The sequence below is a fragment of the Dendrobates tinctorius genome, unplaced genomic scaffold (genome assembly GCF_039654945.1).
Source record: "Dendrobates tinctorius isolate UK_male_01 unplaced genomic scaffold, ASM3965494v1 ptg000120l, whole genome shotgun sequence".
NCBI lineage: Eukaryota > Metazoa > Chordata > Amphibia > Anura > Dendrobatidae > Dendrobates > Dendrobates tinctorius.
In genome coordinates this window covers 33880007-33896879 of record NW_027361788.1, presented here as the reverse complement: position 1 = coordinate 33896879, position 16873 = coordinate 33880007, and the positions used below count along the sequence as shown (strand labels likewise).

Below are 16873 nucleotides of genomic sequence, written 5' to 3'. Positions count from 1 at the left end.
TTCACCAATCCTACCCTCATTTCACCAATCCTACCCTCATTTCACCATTTCCCCACACATTTCACCAGTCCCCCACACATTTCACAATCCTCCCCTCATTTCACCAATCCTTCCCTCATTTCATCAATCCTCCACACATTTCACCAATCCCCTACATATTTCACAATCCTTCCCTCATTTCACCAGTTCCCCACACATTTTACCACTCCTCCACACATTTTACCACTCCTCCACACATTTCACCAATCCCCCACACATTTCACCAATCCTTCCCTCATTTCACCAATCCCCTATATATCACCAATCCTACCCTCATTTCACCAATCCTCCGCTCATTTCACCACTCCCCCACACATTTCACAATCCTCCCCTCATTTCACCAATCCTCCCCTCATTTCACCACTCCTCCACACATTTCACCAATCCTTCCCTCATTTCACCAGTCCTCCACACATTTCACCAATCCTTCCCTCATTTCACCACTCCTCCACACATTTCACCAATCCTCCACACATTTCACCAATCCCCTACATATTTCACAATCCTCCCCTCATTTCACCAATCCCCCACACATTTCACAATCCTCCACACATTTCACCATCCTCCCCTCATTTCACCAATCCTCCCCTCATTTCACCAATCCTCCCCTCATTTCACCATTCCCCCACACATTTCACAATCCTCCCCTCATTTCACCAATCCTCCCCTCATTTCACCAATCCTCCCCTCATTTCACCAATCCTCCCCACATTTCACCAATCCTCCACACATTTCACCATTCCCCCACACATTTCACCAATCCTTCCCTCATTTCACCACTCCTCCACACATTTCACCAATCCTTCCCTCATTTCACCACTCCTCCACACATTTCACCAATCCTCCCCTCATTTCACCACTCCTCCACTCATTTCACCAATCCTTCCCTCATTTCACCAATCCTTCCCTCATTTCACCAATCCTTCCCTCATTTCACCAATCCTCCACACATTTCACCAATCCCCCACACATTTCACCAATCCCCTATATTTCACCAATCCTACCCTCATTTCACCAATCCTACCCTCATTTCACCATTGCCCCACACATTTCACCAATCCCCCACACATTTCACAATCCTCCCCTCACTTCACCAATCCTTCCCTCATTTCACCACTCCTCCACACATTTCATCAATCCTCCCCTCATTTGACCACTCCTCCACACATTTCACCAATCCTTCCCTCATTTCACCAATCCTCCCCTCATTTCACCACTCCTCCACACATTTCACCAATCCTCCACACATTTCACCACTCCTCCCCTCATTTCACCACTCCACACATTTCACCAATCCTCCCCTCATTTCACCACTCCTCCATTCATTTCACCAATCCTTCCCTCATTTCACCACTCCTCCATTCATTTCACCAATCCTTCCCTCATTTCACCACTCCTCCACACATTTCACCACTCCTCCACACATTTCACCAATCCCCTACACATTTCACCACTCCTCCACACATTTCACCAATCCCCCACACATTTCACCAATCCTTCCCTCATTTCACCAATCCTACCCTCATTTCACCAATCCTACCCTCATTTCACCAATCCTACCCTCATTTCACCATTTCCCCACACATTTCACCAGTCCCCCACACATTTCACAATCCTCCCCTCATTTCACCAATCCTTCCCTCATTTCATCAATCCTCCACACATTTCACCAATCCCCTACATATTTCACAATCCCCCACACATTTCACCAGTCCCCCACACATTTCACCACTCCTCCACACATTTCACCAATCCTTCCCTCATTTCACCAATCCCCTATATTTCACCAAACCTACCCTAATTTCACCAATCCTACCCTCATTTCACCATTTCCCCACACATTTCACCAGTCCCCCACACATTTCACAATCCTTCCCTCATTTCACCAATCCTTCCCTCATTTCATCAATCCTCCACACATTTCACCAATCCCCCACACATTTCACCAATCCTTCCCTCATTTCACCAATCCCCTATATTTCACCAATCCTACCCTCATTTCACCAATCCTCCCCACATTTCACAATCCTCCCCTCATTTCACCAATCCTCCCCTCATTTCACCAATCCTCCCCACATTTCACCAATCCTCCCCTCATTTCACCAATCCTTCCCTCATTTCACCACTCCTACACACATTTCACCAATCCTCCCCGCATTTCACCACTCCTCCCCACATTTCACCAATCCTCCCCACATTTCACCAATCCTCCCCTCATTTCACCAATCCTCCCCTCATTTCACCAATCCTCCCCTCATTTCACCAATCCTCCCCTCATTTCACCAATCCTCCCCACATTTCACCAATCCTTCCCTCATTTCACCACTCCTCCCCGCATTTCACCACTCCTTCCCACATTTCACCAATCCTTCCCTCATTTCACCAATCCTACCCTCATTTCACCATTGCCCCACACATTTCACCAATCCCCCACACATTTCACAATCCTCCCCTCATTTCACCAATCCTTCCCTCATTTCACCACTCCTCCACACATTTCATCAATCCTCCCCTCATTTCACCACTCCTCCACACATTTCATCAATCCTCCCCTCATTTCACCACTCCTCCACACATTTCACCAATCCTTCCCTCATTTCACCACTCCTCCACACATTTCACCAATCCTCCCCTCATTTCACCACTCCTCCACACATTTCACCAATCCTCCCCTCATTTCACCACTCCTCCACACATTTCACCAATCCTCCCCTCATTTCACCACTCCTCCATTCATTTCACCAATCCTTCCCTCATTTCTCCACTCCTCCATTCATTTCACCACTCCTCCACACATTTCACCAATCCTCCACACATTTCACCAATCCTCCACACATTTCACCAATCCTCCACACATTTCACCAATCCTCCACACATTTCACCAATCCTCCACACATTTCACCACTCCTCCACACATTTCACCACTCCTCCACACATTTCACCAATCCTCCACACATTTCACAATCCCCCACACATTTCACCAGTCCCCCACACATTTCACCACTCCTCCACACATTTCACCAATCCCCCACACATTTCACCAATCCTTCACTCATTTCACCAATCCCCTATATTTCACCAATCCTACCCTCATTTCACCAATCCTACCCTCATTTCACCATTTCCCCACACATTTCACCAGTCCCCCACACATTTCACAATCCTCCCCTCATTTCACCAATCCTCCACACATTTCACCAATCCTTCCCTCATTTCATCAATCCTCCACACATTTCACCAATCCCCTACATATTTCACAATCCCCCACACATTTCACCAGTCCCCCACACATTTCACCAGTCCCCCACACATTTCACCACTCCTCCACACATTTCACCAATCCCCCACACATTTCACCAATCCTTCCCTCATTTCACCAATCCCCTATATTTCACCAATCCTACCCTCATTTCACCAATCCTACCCTCATTTCACCATTTCCCCACACATTTCACCAGTCCCCCACACATTTCACAATCCTCCCCTCATTTCACCAATCCTTCCCTCATTTCATCAATCCTCCACACATTTCACCAATCCCCTACATATTTCACAATCCTTCCCTCATTTCACCAGTTCCCCACACATTTTACCACTCCTCCACACATTTCACCAATCCCCCACACATTTCACCAATCCTTCCCTCATTTCACCAATCCCCTATATTTCACCAATCCTACCCTCATTTCACCAATCCTCCCCTCATTTCACCACTCCCCCACACATTTCACAATCCTCCCCTCATTTCACCAATCCTCCCCTCATTTCACCAATCCTCCCCTCATTTCACCAATCCTCCCCTCATTTCACCAATCCTCCACACATTTCACCAATCCTCCCCTCATTTCACCAATCCTCCCCTCATTTCACCAATCCTCCCCTCATTTCACCACTCCTACACTCATTTCACCAATCCTCCCCTCATTTCACCAATCCTCCCCTCATTTCACCAATCCTCCCCTCATTTCACCAATCCTCCCCTCATTTCACCAATCCTTCCCTCATTTCACCACTCCTCCACACATTTCACCAATCCTCCCCACATTTCACCAATCCTCCCCACATTTCACCAATATGCCACACATTTCATCAATCCTCCCCTCATTTCACCAATCCTCCCCGCATTTCACCACTCCTCCACACATTTCACCAATCCTCCCCTCATTTCACCAATCCTCCCCTCATTTCACCAATCCTCCCCTCATTTCACCAATCCTCCCCTCATTTCACCAATCCTCCCCTCATTTCACCAATCCTCCCCTCATTTCACCAATCCTTCCCTCATTTCACCAATCCTCCCCTCATTTCACCACTCCTACACACATTTCACCAATCCTCCCCTCATTTCACCAATCCTCCCCTCATTTCACCAATCCTTCCCTCATTTCACCAATCCTCCCCTCATTTCACCACTCCTACACAAATTTCAACAATCCTCCCCTCATTTCACCACTCCTCCCCACATTTCACCAATCCTCCCCACATTTCACCAATCCTCCCCTCATTTCACCAATCCTCCCCTCATTTCACCAATCCTCCCCTCATTTCACCAATCCTCCCCTCATTTCACCAATCCTCCCCTCATTTCACCAATCCTCCCCTCATTTCACCACTCCTACACACATTTCACCAATCCTCCCCACATTTCACCAATCCTCCCCTCTTTTCACCAATCCTCCCCTCTTTTCACCAATCCTCCCCTCATTTCACCAATCCTCCCCTCATTTCACCAATCCTCCCCTCATTTCACCAATCCTCCCCTCATTTCACCAATCCTCCCCTCATTTCACCAATCCTCCACACATTTCACCAATCCTCCCCTCATTTCACCAGTTCCCCACACATTTTACCACTCCTCCACACATTTCACCAATCCCCCACACATTTCACCAATCCTTCCCTCATTTCACCAATCCCCTATATTTCACCAATCCTACCCTCATTTCACCAATCCTCCCCTCATTTCACCACTCCCCCACACATTTCACAATCCTCCCCTCATTTCACCAATCCTCCCCTCATTTCACCAATCCTCCCCTCATTTCACCAATCCTCCCCTCATTTCACCAATCCTCCACACATTTCACCAATCCTCCCCTCATTTCACCAATCCTCCCCTCATTTCACCAATCCTCCCCTCATTTCACCACTCCTACACTCATTTCACCAATCCTCCCCTCATTTCACCAATCCTCCCCTCATTTCACCAATCCTCCCCTCATTTCACCAATCCTCCCCTCATTTCACCAATCCTTCCCTCATTTCACCACTCCTCCACACATTTCACCAATCCTCCCCACATTTCACCAATCCTCCCCACATTTCACCAATATGCCACACATTTCATCAATCCTCCCCTCATTTCACCAATCCTCCCCGCATTTCACCACTCCTCCACACATTTCACCAATCCTCCCCTCATTTCACCAATCCTCCCCTCATTTCACCAATCCTCCCCTCATTTCACCAATCCTCCCCTCATTTCACCAATCCTCCCCTCATTTCACCAATCCTCCCCTCATTTCACCAATCCTTCCCTCATTTCACCAATCCTCCCCTCATTTCACCACTCCTACACACATTTCACCAATCCTCCCCTCATTTCACCAATCCTCCCCTCATTTCACCAATCCTTCCCTCATTTCACCAATCCTCCCCTCATTTCACCACTCCTACACAAATTTCAACAATCCTCCCCTCATTTCACCACTCCTCCCCACATTTCACCAATCCTCCCCACATTTCACCAATCCTCCCCTCATTTCACCAATCCTCCCCTCATTTCACCAATCCTCCCCTCATTTCACCAATCCTCCCCTCATTTCACCAATCCTCCCCTCATTTCACCAATCCTCCCCTCATTTCACCACTCCTACACACATTTCACCAATCCTCCCCACATTTCACCAATCCTCCCCTCTTTTCACCAATCCTCCCCTCTTTTCACCAATCCTCCCCTCATTTCACCAATCCTCCCCTCATTTCACCAATCCTCCCCTCATTTCACCAATCCTCCCCTCATTTCACCAATCCTCCCCTCATTTCACCAATCCTCCACACATTTCACCAATCCTCCCCTCATTTCACCAGTCCCCCACACATTTCACAATCCTCCCCTCATTTCACCAATCCTTCCCTCATTTCACCAATCCTTCCCTCATTTCACCAATCCTTCCCTCATTTCACCAATCCTCCCCTCATTTCACCACTCCTACACACATTTCACCAATCCTTCCCTCATTTCACCAATCCTTCCCTCATTTCACCAATCCTCCCCTCATTTCACCAATCCTCCCCTCATTTCACCAATCCTCCCCTCATTTCACCACTCCTACACAAATTTCAACAATCCTCCCCTCATTTCACCACTCCTCCACACATTTCACCAATCCTCCCCTCATTTCACCAATCCTCCCCTCATTTCACCAATCCTCCCCTCAATTCACCAATCCTCCCCTCATTTCACCACTCCTTCCCTCATTTCACCACTCCTTCCCTCATTTCACCAATCCTCCCCTCATTTCACCAATCCTCCCCTCATTTCACCAATCCTCCCCTCATTTCACCAATCCTCCCCTCATTTCACCAATCCTCCCCTCATTTCACCAGTCCCCCACACATTTCACAATCCTCCCCTCATTTCACCAATCCTCCCCTCATTTCACCAATCCTCCCCTCATTTCACCAATCCTCCCCTCATTTCACCAATCCTCCCCTCATTTCACCAATCCTCCCCTCATTTCACCAGTCCCCCACACATTTCACAATCCTTCCCTCATTTCACCAATCCTCCCCTCATTTCACCACTCCTACACACATTTCACCAATCCTTCCCTCATTTCACCAATCCTTCCCTCATTTCACCAATCCTCCCCTCATTTCACCACTCCTCCACACATTTCACCAATCCTCCCCACATTTCACCAATCCTCCCCTCATTTCACCAATCCTCCCCTCATTTCACCAATCCTCCCCACATTTCACCAATCCTTCCCTCATTTCACCAATCCTTCCCTCATTTCACCAATCCTCCCCGCATTTCACCAATCCTTCCCTCATTTCACCAATCCTTCCCTCATTTCACCAATCCTTCCCTCATTTCACCACTCCTCCACACATTTCACCAATCCTTCCCTCATTTCACCACTCCTCCACACATTTCACCACTCCTTCCCTCATTTCACCACTCCTCCACACATTTCACCAATCCTCCCCTCATTTCACCAATCCTCCCCTCATTTCACCAATCCTCCCCTCATTTCACCAATCCTCCCCTCATTTCACCAATCCTTCCCTCATTTCACCAATCCTCCCCTCATTTCACCAATCCTCCCCTCATTTCACCAATCCTCCCCTCATTTCACCAATCCTTCCCTCATTTCACCACTCCTCCACACATTTCACCAATCCTTCCCTCATTTCACCACTCCTCCACACATTTCACCAATCCTCCCCTCATTTCACCAATCCTCCACACATTTCACCAATCCTCCCCTCATTTCACCAATCCTCCCCACATTTCACCAATCCTCCCCGCATTTCACCAATCCTTCCCTCATTTCACCACTCCTCCACACATTTCACCAATCCTTCCCTCATTTCACCAATCCTCCCCTCATTTCACCAATCCTCCCCTCATTTCACCAATCCTCCCCACATTTCACCAATCCTCCCCGCATTTCACCAATATGCCACACATTTCATCAATCCTCCATACATTTTGTGCACAACAATTTCGATAAATCCGTCAGATATACAGGTAAATGTTATAAATTATGAGACACTTTAGCGATCACAGAACTCATTAAGGTTAGAGAAAGCGTTCCCAAGTACATCAAAGGCGCTTTCCAATAGCAATATAATTGATGGCATATGTACTCTGAATTTCCAACAGACAGAGACTCATCGACTACTGGAGCAGAAGGAGCTGTTACTGAGAAAGTTGTCAGATGCAGACACGGAGAGAGCGGTATGGACACTGCCCTCCACTGGGGAACTGAGGGAGGTGACAGCAATCCAGAGGTGATGGGATTCCTCACTACTGCTTGCAGAAATCTAAAACCTGTATAATATATATATATATATATATATATATATATATATATATATATATATATATATATATATATATATATATATATATATATTAGCCATGGGTAGTTAACCCCTTCCTGACTGCATTTTTAATTTTTGCACTTCCGTTTTTTTGTCCGCTTTTTCTTCCAAGAACTACTTTTTTTTTTTTTTTTTTTATTTTACGGTCAACATAAGCATGTGATTTTTTTTTTTTTTTTTTTTGCTGGACGAGTCATAGATTTAAAACTTTCAGTTCACCATTTAATTTATTGGAAAAAAAAACAGGAAAAAAATCCTAGTGCAGTGAAATAGTTAAAAAATAAAACTTTCACCATTGTTTTGTTTTTACGACATTCATCATAAAGTAAAATTGACCCAGTGACACGATTCTCCATGTCATGACAATTACAGTGTTGCCAAACTTTTTTTATATATATAATTTAAAAAAACAATTCTAAACTTAAGAGACCTGTAACTTTTTTTTTGTCCGTGGAGCTGTGTGACGCCTTGTCTTTTTGTGTCGCGAGCTGGCATTTTAAACAATACCACCTAGTGATATATACAACACTTTGATCACTTTTTCCTTGCATTTTTTGGGAGCGGTGACACTGAAATAAGTCATTTTCCATTTTTTTTTCCTTTATGATTTGCCATGTCAGAGCCAGCACCAATACACACGCACATCGTCACCTACTAGACCTAGCTCTGGTCTCTGCTGTTAGAGGCAGGTGCGGGCTGTATTACGCAGCCGACATCTGCCCTATAATTGCCAGTGCTCACTCATACATACAGACATGTACATCAGTGTGTGCAAAGGGGATAAATTGACCTTAACAAAGTGAGCACTTAGGATACGTCTGCTGCTAAAGATGGAAAATATACACCCTGTCTCAATTCTGCCAAGACCCTCATCTGTACACTAAGACCACCTCTAATCCTTCTTGTGCTCCCATAGCATCTCCAGCTGAGACTCCACGAGAGGGATAAAGAGCTGGAAGACCTCAGGGTACAATTGAAGACAGAAAAGGTTTGAGGAATATTCCCATCTGTCTGTCAGAGAGGGGATTGGGGAAGTTCTTAATTTTAGTTCTGATTTATTTATTTTTCCATAGGATTTATGTAGAACATCAACTGAATTTACCAAATCTGTAGAAGCAACGAGAGCTCACCTACAGGGGCAGCTACGGAGCCGGGAGGCTGAGAATAATCGACTGTCCGTCCAGATGAGGGTAAGAACACAGCCCCATGTTTGCCTTATTGGTGTCATGGGTTTGCCGTCACAGAGAAGAGCCAGAAGACTGCAGAGTCTGAGCTTTCCTACTGGTTAGAAGCACTTTTCCTTCATATTAAATTGTGCAGGTTTCTGTTAGCAGTCGAGGGATTAAACCGTTCACCTTAGAGTCTCTGAAGCTTTCCTGCTTGGATGATCTCAGCTGCTCAGTGTTGGCCACTCTCTCCTCTTATATATATATACTCAACCTGACAATCTGGATTGCCAGAGTTAGTCTTGTACTGCCTGGTGTGGAGTGGAGGAGTCCGTTGTTGGTAGAGGCATTGGGAGTGGTGCATAATAATTCTGCTGCATGCAAATCCTCATACTCTCCTATTTTGTTTTCCTTCCTTTTCTCCCCGGGGTTCCTCTCTGTTGTCTGTGAGTGCATATTTGTATGATTGCTCTATTCATTTATCCCTGTACGTCCTCCCTTGGGCAGGCAGATATAGTGCTGTTTCAGAAATTTAGCAAGGTACATGACCCCGGCGTCTTCACCATCAAAAGTAATCCAGGGCGCAGGGATAGCTAGGGCGCCCCTAGTGTTAGGGACAGGGAAGGAGCCCCTGGTAATCTGACAACAGAGTTGTGACAATTGGGGATGTGCAGTACAATGCAGGGAAAGGAGTCAGCACACTATAACTAACCTACTTAAATGGAAGTGGGATAATTGTTCTCCTTTTCGGGGATGGTCTCAGAGGTATGACCCGCAGCAATCAGTCTCCATTGGTTCCTTCACGGTTGAAACCAGTAGGAGCTGAAAGGAGCTGCAGAACTGAGACACAAATCCTTTATTCTGGTAGTCAGAGGGGTCCCAGCGGTAGGACCCAAACTCCTCTAACAATTATAACCTATCCCACTGATGATAGTTTATCTAGCCTGGGGTACCCCTTTAACCAGTCTTTTGGTTTCAGAACATGGAGCACAATGAAGTCCGACATAAGGAAGAACTTGAACTGCTGACGGCACAACTTGATGAACTCCGGCACAAACTGGAGTCCGACAAGGAGGGTCTGAAGAAATCTGCTCGTGCCCAGAAGCATCGGGCAGAGAAAAGTGAGGAGACTGTGCAGCTGCTTAATAATCAGCTCCTGGCAAAGGCGAGTAGCAGTCAGTGTCATTGTGTGAACGGGTGAGACCCAGCCGCTGAGTCTCCATCAATGTCCGCATTGGCTGTCCTATTGTCTGTAGGTCGCATGAGCTCAATGCCACCATTTTTTATGACAGGACGCCGAGCTTTCTTCAGCTCTAGCAAGTATTGAGACCTTGAAGAGCCGATGTAATGTCCTGACGAAAGACAGGAGTCAGACGGAGTCAGAGATTGCCCTGCTGAATGAGTAAGATGAGCCCAACTATCGACTGCAATCCAACGCAGTGCTTCTACAGGACAGGAGACCAGATGTGCTGGGAACATTGCCGACACCAGTATAAACCACTGGTTCTGAACTGGAAAAAAACATGTTCATCCACTTTCAGAACAAAAACCATTAATATGCAGGACTGGGCAGTATAATCGTTCTTTACAATTACTTTATTAGAGGTGTTTGCTATTAACCTGCATCACCGACAGCCCAAGTCTGTGCTGCACTATCCTAGGCAGCTCCCGGCTTCAGTGCTGGAACTAACGGTGTAAGATCATATGATTCTCACTCCCGCACTGAAGACGCAGCCGAGCAGGACACAGGTTAGTGCAGAGCGGACTTCAGTGGTCGGTGCTGCAGATTTACAGCAAAAACCTCTAATAATGGGGAAAATTATATTGCCCGGTCCTGCACTATGATCTTTTTTTCTACGCTTTAAAGAGGTTATCCAGAACCATTATTCTTTTTATGTATGGGGCTAAAGACAAATGAACAGGTAGTTGATAATTACCTGCCTGTTCTGCACAGGGAAGATCTCTGTGATTTCTGACTGCTGATGCCAGGCTGATTGATACAAAACCCCCTCAGTTCGCTGGCCCCCTACTTCCTATCAATCAGCATGGCATGGGCAGAGTCGCCCCATCAACAGAGCGTAAGACTCTACTTTGTTGACGTGAGGACATCAGAAGTCGCAGAATCGCTGGCAGAGATCCACGCCATGCAGAATCTGCCTGTAATTTGTTAGCCCCATTCACAAAAATATTAAAACTCCCAGAGAACCCCTTTTAATGGGGTGTTTTCTGATTACTCACTGTAAATCTACCAAAGTTGTGCCCTCAGATCTGAATCTGTCCTGTGTTCACAGCCGCATGAGCCAAATGTTAGAAGAAAAGCAGCATGGCGAGCAGAAGTCACGCTCTGAACGAGAATCCATACTAGACCGACTGCACCAGCAGACAGCAGAGAACACTAGCCTCCGCCTGGAGTATGAGAAGCTTAAGGTCTGTTAATAGTAGGAAAAAAAATGTGCCCCTTTTTTTGTTTTAGCTTTTAATTGGGTCTCGCAGCAATTACTTATCCCACTGATCTGCTGATGGTGGGCTATAAGCAAAATCCGTCTCCTTCTCCCTCGGACATCCCCTATTACTATCCCTGCTGAGTGTCTCTTTGGCTCCACAACCATGCACAGGCCAGAAAGCTGTCTATTGGCTGCTCGCGATGATCCCTACTCGGCAGCAGTGACTGAGCATGTGTGTCATGGCACCATACTGAGTAAATCGCATAACTCTGTGTGTTTTTTTGTGTGTTTTAATAGAAGGTAAATGATAGTGATAATGTCTTATGACCCATATAGTGATATTTAAAGGGGTTTTCTACCCCTGGATAATTCCTTCTTCAGAGCTCCACTGTAGTATAGAAAAAAGTGCATACTGTCTTCCAGGAACCCTTCCTCCAATCACAAAGCTGTTTTTCCCAGCAGTCGTATGACTACACCATGTGACCATTACAGTTAATCAGCGACCTTTGAACAGCTGCAGCCTTTACTTCCTCTCTAAGGGAATACTGAAGGCCGCAGCTGTTAAGTGTTGATTGGCTGCAGCGGTCAAGAGATACAGGGCAGCGGTCAGAAGAAATGTCACTGTGTTACTATTATCTAGGCACAACTAACCACGGTGGAGGAAAAGCTGACTCTGGCTCACAGCGAGGTGCAGCAGCTCAAGGGCTCTCTGCGGCAGTACGAGGGTCTCGTAGACACCTACAAGGATCAGGTTTGTTCCCCCTCGCTAGTAATGGCTGATAATCTAATATACACTGTGAGAACCAATACTGATCCTACTACCTTCCACATACCATATCATGGACCACCTAGCGCTACACCCTGACAAAGCTCCACAACCGCCCATGTTCAATCCATAAAGACCCCACTAATTCTCTCCTATAGATGAAGAAAACTCGTCAGGAGGCCGATCAAATGTGCGTCCGGCTGGAAAGATCGGACATGGAGAATAAGAACATGAAGGAGGAAATGAACGTGGAGCTGGAGCAGGTATAAGTGATTTATTTAAAGTGGTTGGCTTGGATTACCAAACGCTGCTTCAAAACAGCACCACCTGTCTGCAGGTTGGCTATGGGATTGTACCTCTGCACTCTTCACCTTTTTAAAGAGTTTTTTTTCCGATTTTGGAACCCCGTCACCTAGCTGCAGTTTTACGAAAGGCAACCAAGGTATGCTTTACTCCCTGGGTCAAGCACCGAATCCCGAGGAGGAGGCTATGCTTGTCAGTGAAGAGAGCCGGAGTGACAGAGGCTTCAGATCTACCATCGCTCTTCAGCCACATTTGCATATTAAATCAAATTCTGATTTCTCAATAAAGAACTAAGTACGTGAAGGTATTGCTGGACTTGTCTCTGAAAGGGAAAGGCAGCCTTGTGTTCCTAATTCTGGACAACACGATCTCCAAGTCTATAACCTCTAATAAAGGATACACATGCAGTCCTACATGTGCCATGTCTGCAGTGTAGTGGCGCCACAGCATTCGGCTCATATTGACCAGCCAGCTTTGGGACAAGGCTGACTGCACAGCACCCTTAGGCCGCATTCACAGACCAGATGAGGGTCTTCTGACTTGAACTCAACAGCCTCATAGGCACATAGGACTGTGTATCCTGCTGGTCCGTGAATCACAGACTCTGAGAGACCAATGTGTGAATGCAGCGTTATACAGAGACTGTTGCTGTCCTCATAACCTAAAGCCCCCTCTAATGTGTATGGTGGGGGCAATGTCAGTAGATCAGCTGCCTTATGTAAGGTATATGGGCATAATAAAACATTGAACGTACCGTCTGAGCACATACCCACCATGGCTTCCTTTTGCATAATCCGATGTGTTCTGGAAATTGGTGGACACAGACACAATGGAGGATGGGACATTTACAGTTTTCATATTACCAGATATTTTTACATTCGTGAAAATATTAAGTTATCAGACGTTGCTATTAACAATACTGAGGCATCGGACAACCGGTCCAGCAGATGATCAGCGCCAGCTACCGAAGATTACAGGATTGACCTAAAACGTTTATTCTTACAAATGGCTACTTATGAATTTTCCAACTTAGTAAAATGATTGGATCTGATGTCGATTTTTCTACACTTCTGTGCCGTCCATCTGCAACATGTATTAGAAGGGTTCTCTGGACTGGACAAGCCCTAAAATGATCACAATACATCCCTCTTGCTGGGACCCTCCACTGATCTGTGGTAACTCCTGCCACTTTATAGTTTTTCCTGCAGCGCCACCATAGAGGAAGTGAAGTATTACACAGAGCCCATTCAAGTCAGTAGTTTGTAAAATTTTGGACAGGACGGGTCCGTTGTTATCCACTCGGTCCAAGACATGGATCCCCTCTACTAACTAATGGCGTGTATGGAAATGGATTTGCCAAACTGGACAACCATTGTAATTGAGCGCCAGACCTATAGCTAGATTTGGGATATGAAGCGATGCCAGTCTCCAGGACCAGGCATGGCCACCTCTTACTCCACGAAGGGATCCAACTTCTTGGTGTCTGTGTCCACCAGTTTCCAGAACAGTACCCGTAGACTAGCCTTTTCCCTGCACATAGATGTATCTCAAAGTAGCCTCCCCCTTGTCTGCAGATTCATCGAAAGTTTCAGAATCGCTTGGAGGAATTGGAAAAGCTACCAGAGATGCTGAAGATGACGGAGCTGAAGCTTCAGGACTGTCAGGACCAGCTGCAGGGGTACGAGCAGAAGAATGCCGAGCTTTCCTCCATCATCTCCGATCTGCGGATTCTGGTAAGGAACAGGCTCTACCATGAAGATTCTGGAGAAGCGAGGTGGAAAGGAGGCAAAACCACAGTTCTCATACAGTATCGGACCATCAGACTCTGGATTAGCAAACGCCAGACAGAGAATGTAGGAAGTGGACCAAAGGATAGAGGCATTTCGGAGAGCTGGCTGACAACCAGTAACCTGCAGTGTAAAGTTGTTAATGAATACAAATGGCTCTACTTTTTATTCATGTTGTAGATGGAGCAGCAAGGAGACAAGATGGAGTCCACAAGAGATCGCTATCAGTCTGCAATGGAAGAGAACAAACTTCAAGCTCTAAAACTGGAAGAGTTAGAAAGGTAGGTGATCTGTAACATGAGGGCGCCAAGTATCAGTACTCTGGGCGTGCATACTGCAAGACCCAACTCATGGGCATCAGAGAGGACTCTTGTCCTGTACAGCCCCCCAACCCGCACCACACATGACACAGACCCAGCAATGTTGCTGCACACTCGCCCACATGGCTAAACTTTACGCGATGCTCTTCTGATAAAGGAGACTGGACGACGCTGGAGCTCAGAACCGGGAACTTCTACAAGTTGTGGCCAAACGAGAAGAGACGATTCATCAGAACCAGCTCCGCCTGGAGGAGAAAACCCGGGAGTGTGCCTCTTTATCTCGACAGTTGGAGGCTGCCATCGAGGATTCCCGTAGACAGGCAAGTAGGGACATTTACAACTTTTCAAACCAAGCACAGGTACAGGGTGCACTCTTGGTGCTGCAGAGCAGTTCAGTGCTCCTTCCTAATTACTTGTTTTACATCCATCACCCCTCATCTGGCTCCTGTAAAGCCAAAGCTGTCACTCAAGGAAGAGGGCTAAGATAGAGGGGAAACAAGTGGGAGGGAAAACACACTGAACTGTCTGGCCACACCAAGGGTGCACTGAGCACCTGTGCTTGGTTTGATTTTATGCAACCATATTCCCTTTCAAGATCTTTGCACCCTGAATTTGGGCTTTAAGGCATTTGTATTCATCGTACACACCCTTTTTAGCCTTCTATGTATGAATAGGGGTCTATGGTAACTTTCCGCCTATGGGCGTATACAAGGTGCGTAAGGCGACGGCACTGCATCCAGCAATCACTATACAAGATGTCCCCTGCCATAATTTTCTAAGCCCTAATCAAAAACACTTTTTTTTTTTTTTAGGTAGAGCAGACCAGGGAGCGAGCGTCTTCCAAAGAGAGGGTCACACAATCCAAAATTCTGGATCTGGAAACTCAACTAAGCAGAACCAAAACTGAATTAAACCAATTTCGCCGCAGCAAAGAAGACGTAAGTTGTGGGTTCAGATTCATGTGAATGTCAGAATGGAAATATCATGTCTTATCCCTACACAAAGTTGGTGACCTGCAGACCACCAGCGTCTAGGACGAGTGTGGCGTCGTTTTCAGAAGAAGGCAGCCATCTTTTTCTAATGCTGGACCTCTCTTTTAAATGAAATAAGCAGCTGGTGAGGTTAGGAAGAATCGCTCTCAGCTAACCGTGAATGTCCAGCAGACTACTATCTTCTGTGCAGGGCCAGACTTACTCCCTTCATCTCTTTACCGTTTGTTCTCACATAGCATCTGTACAGCAGACATGCCGCATTTTAGCTACGTGTTCATGCCATTTCTTAAATCTCACACTCAATGCTGACACTGTAAAATGAAGACAGAGGAAAATGCACTGGGAGTGTACCTCTTAAAGGGGTTGTCCAATGAAAACAAGCCAGGAAGGTGAATACTTGCTGATCAGTGGGTGTGCGACGGCTGGGACCCAACCTGATCGGCAGTGCACACTAGGGTGACCGCAAAAAATCGATGTCGGAATTTTGTCCGTCTGGACCCCACAAAACGATTCCCCTTTCCAGATATTGAGATAGCCAAAATTTGAGCTCGATCAAACGACGTTAACCCGTGCCGCTCGTCGCTCAAAGTTTGAAAAAATCCAAATTGAGGTATTTTAAGATTTAGGTATTTTGCATAGTCTGTTAGACTATAAAGAATGTGACAACAACATTGCAGAAATAGCCCTGACCAAATTTTCGAACCATTTGTGGTATTTGAATGCAGAGTTGGTGGGATTATCGTTTTTTGATCCCACCATTACAGACAATGAAAAGTTGTTAATGGCTAATAAATTGCTCAGTAGCACAGATGAACCATCAGAGCACGCTAGGGTTGTAAATCCAAAAGTTAGGAAAGAAAAATTAAGAGGTAGGAAGTAACCGACTTTAACGACCTTCTGACAAAAGATGAAGAACAAAAGCAATTTGTCCTGCAAGTTGT

At 46.2% G+C, this 16873-nt stretch overlaps 1 protein-coding gene across 3 annotated transcripts in view; it reads left to right on the top strand.

Annotated features, from left to right (window-relative positions):
* ODF2 (outer dense fiber of sperm tails 2) overlaps nucleotides 1-16873 on the top strand; it is a 42960-nt gene that overhangs the window by 18807 nt on the left and 7280 nt on the right. For 2 of the 3 annotated variants that reach the window (XM_073541106.1, XM_073541109.1), the window contains exons 8-19: nucleotides 7934-8008; nucleotides 9071-9142; nucleotides 9228-9344; nucleotides 10300-10485; nucleotides 10613-10722; nucleotides 11612-11747; nucleotides 12405-12515; nucleotides 12689-12793; nucleotides 14408-14566; nucleotides 14801-14901; nucleotides 15098-15260; nucleotides 15753-15878. In XM_073541106.1, coding sequence (XP_073397207.1) covers nucleotides 7934-8008; nucleotides 9071-9142; nucleotides 9228-9344; nucleotides 10300-10485; nucleotides 10613-10722; nucleotides 11612-11747; nucleotides 12405-12515; nucleotides 12689-12793; nucleotides 14408-14566; nucleotides 14801-14901; nucleotides 15098-15260; nucleotides 15753-15878 — 1461 coding nt within the window. The remainder of the gene's footprint in view (nucleotides 1-7933; nucleotides 8009-9070; nucleotides 9143-9227; nucleotides 9345-10299; nucleotides 10486-10612; nucleotides 10723-11611; nucleotides 11748-12404; nucleotides 12516-12688; nucleotides 12794-14407; nucleotides 14567-14800; nucleotides 14902-15097; nucleotides 15261-15752; nucleotides 15879-16873) is intronic. The other variant, XM_073541108.1, reaches the window with a different exon arrangement.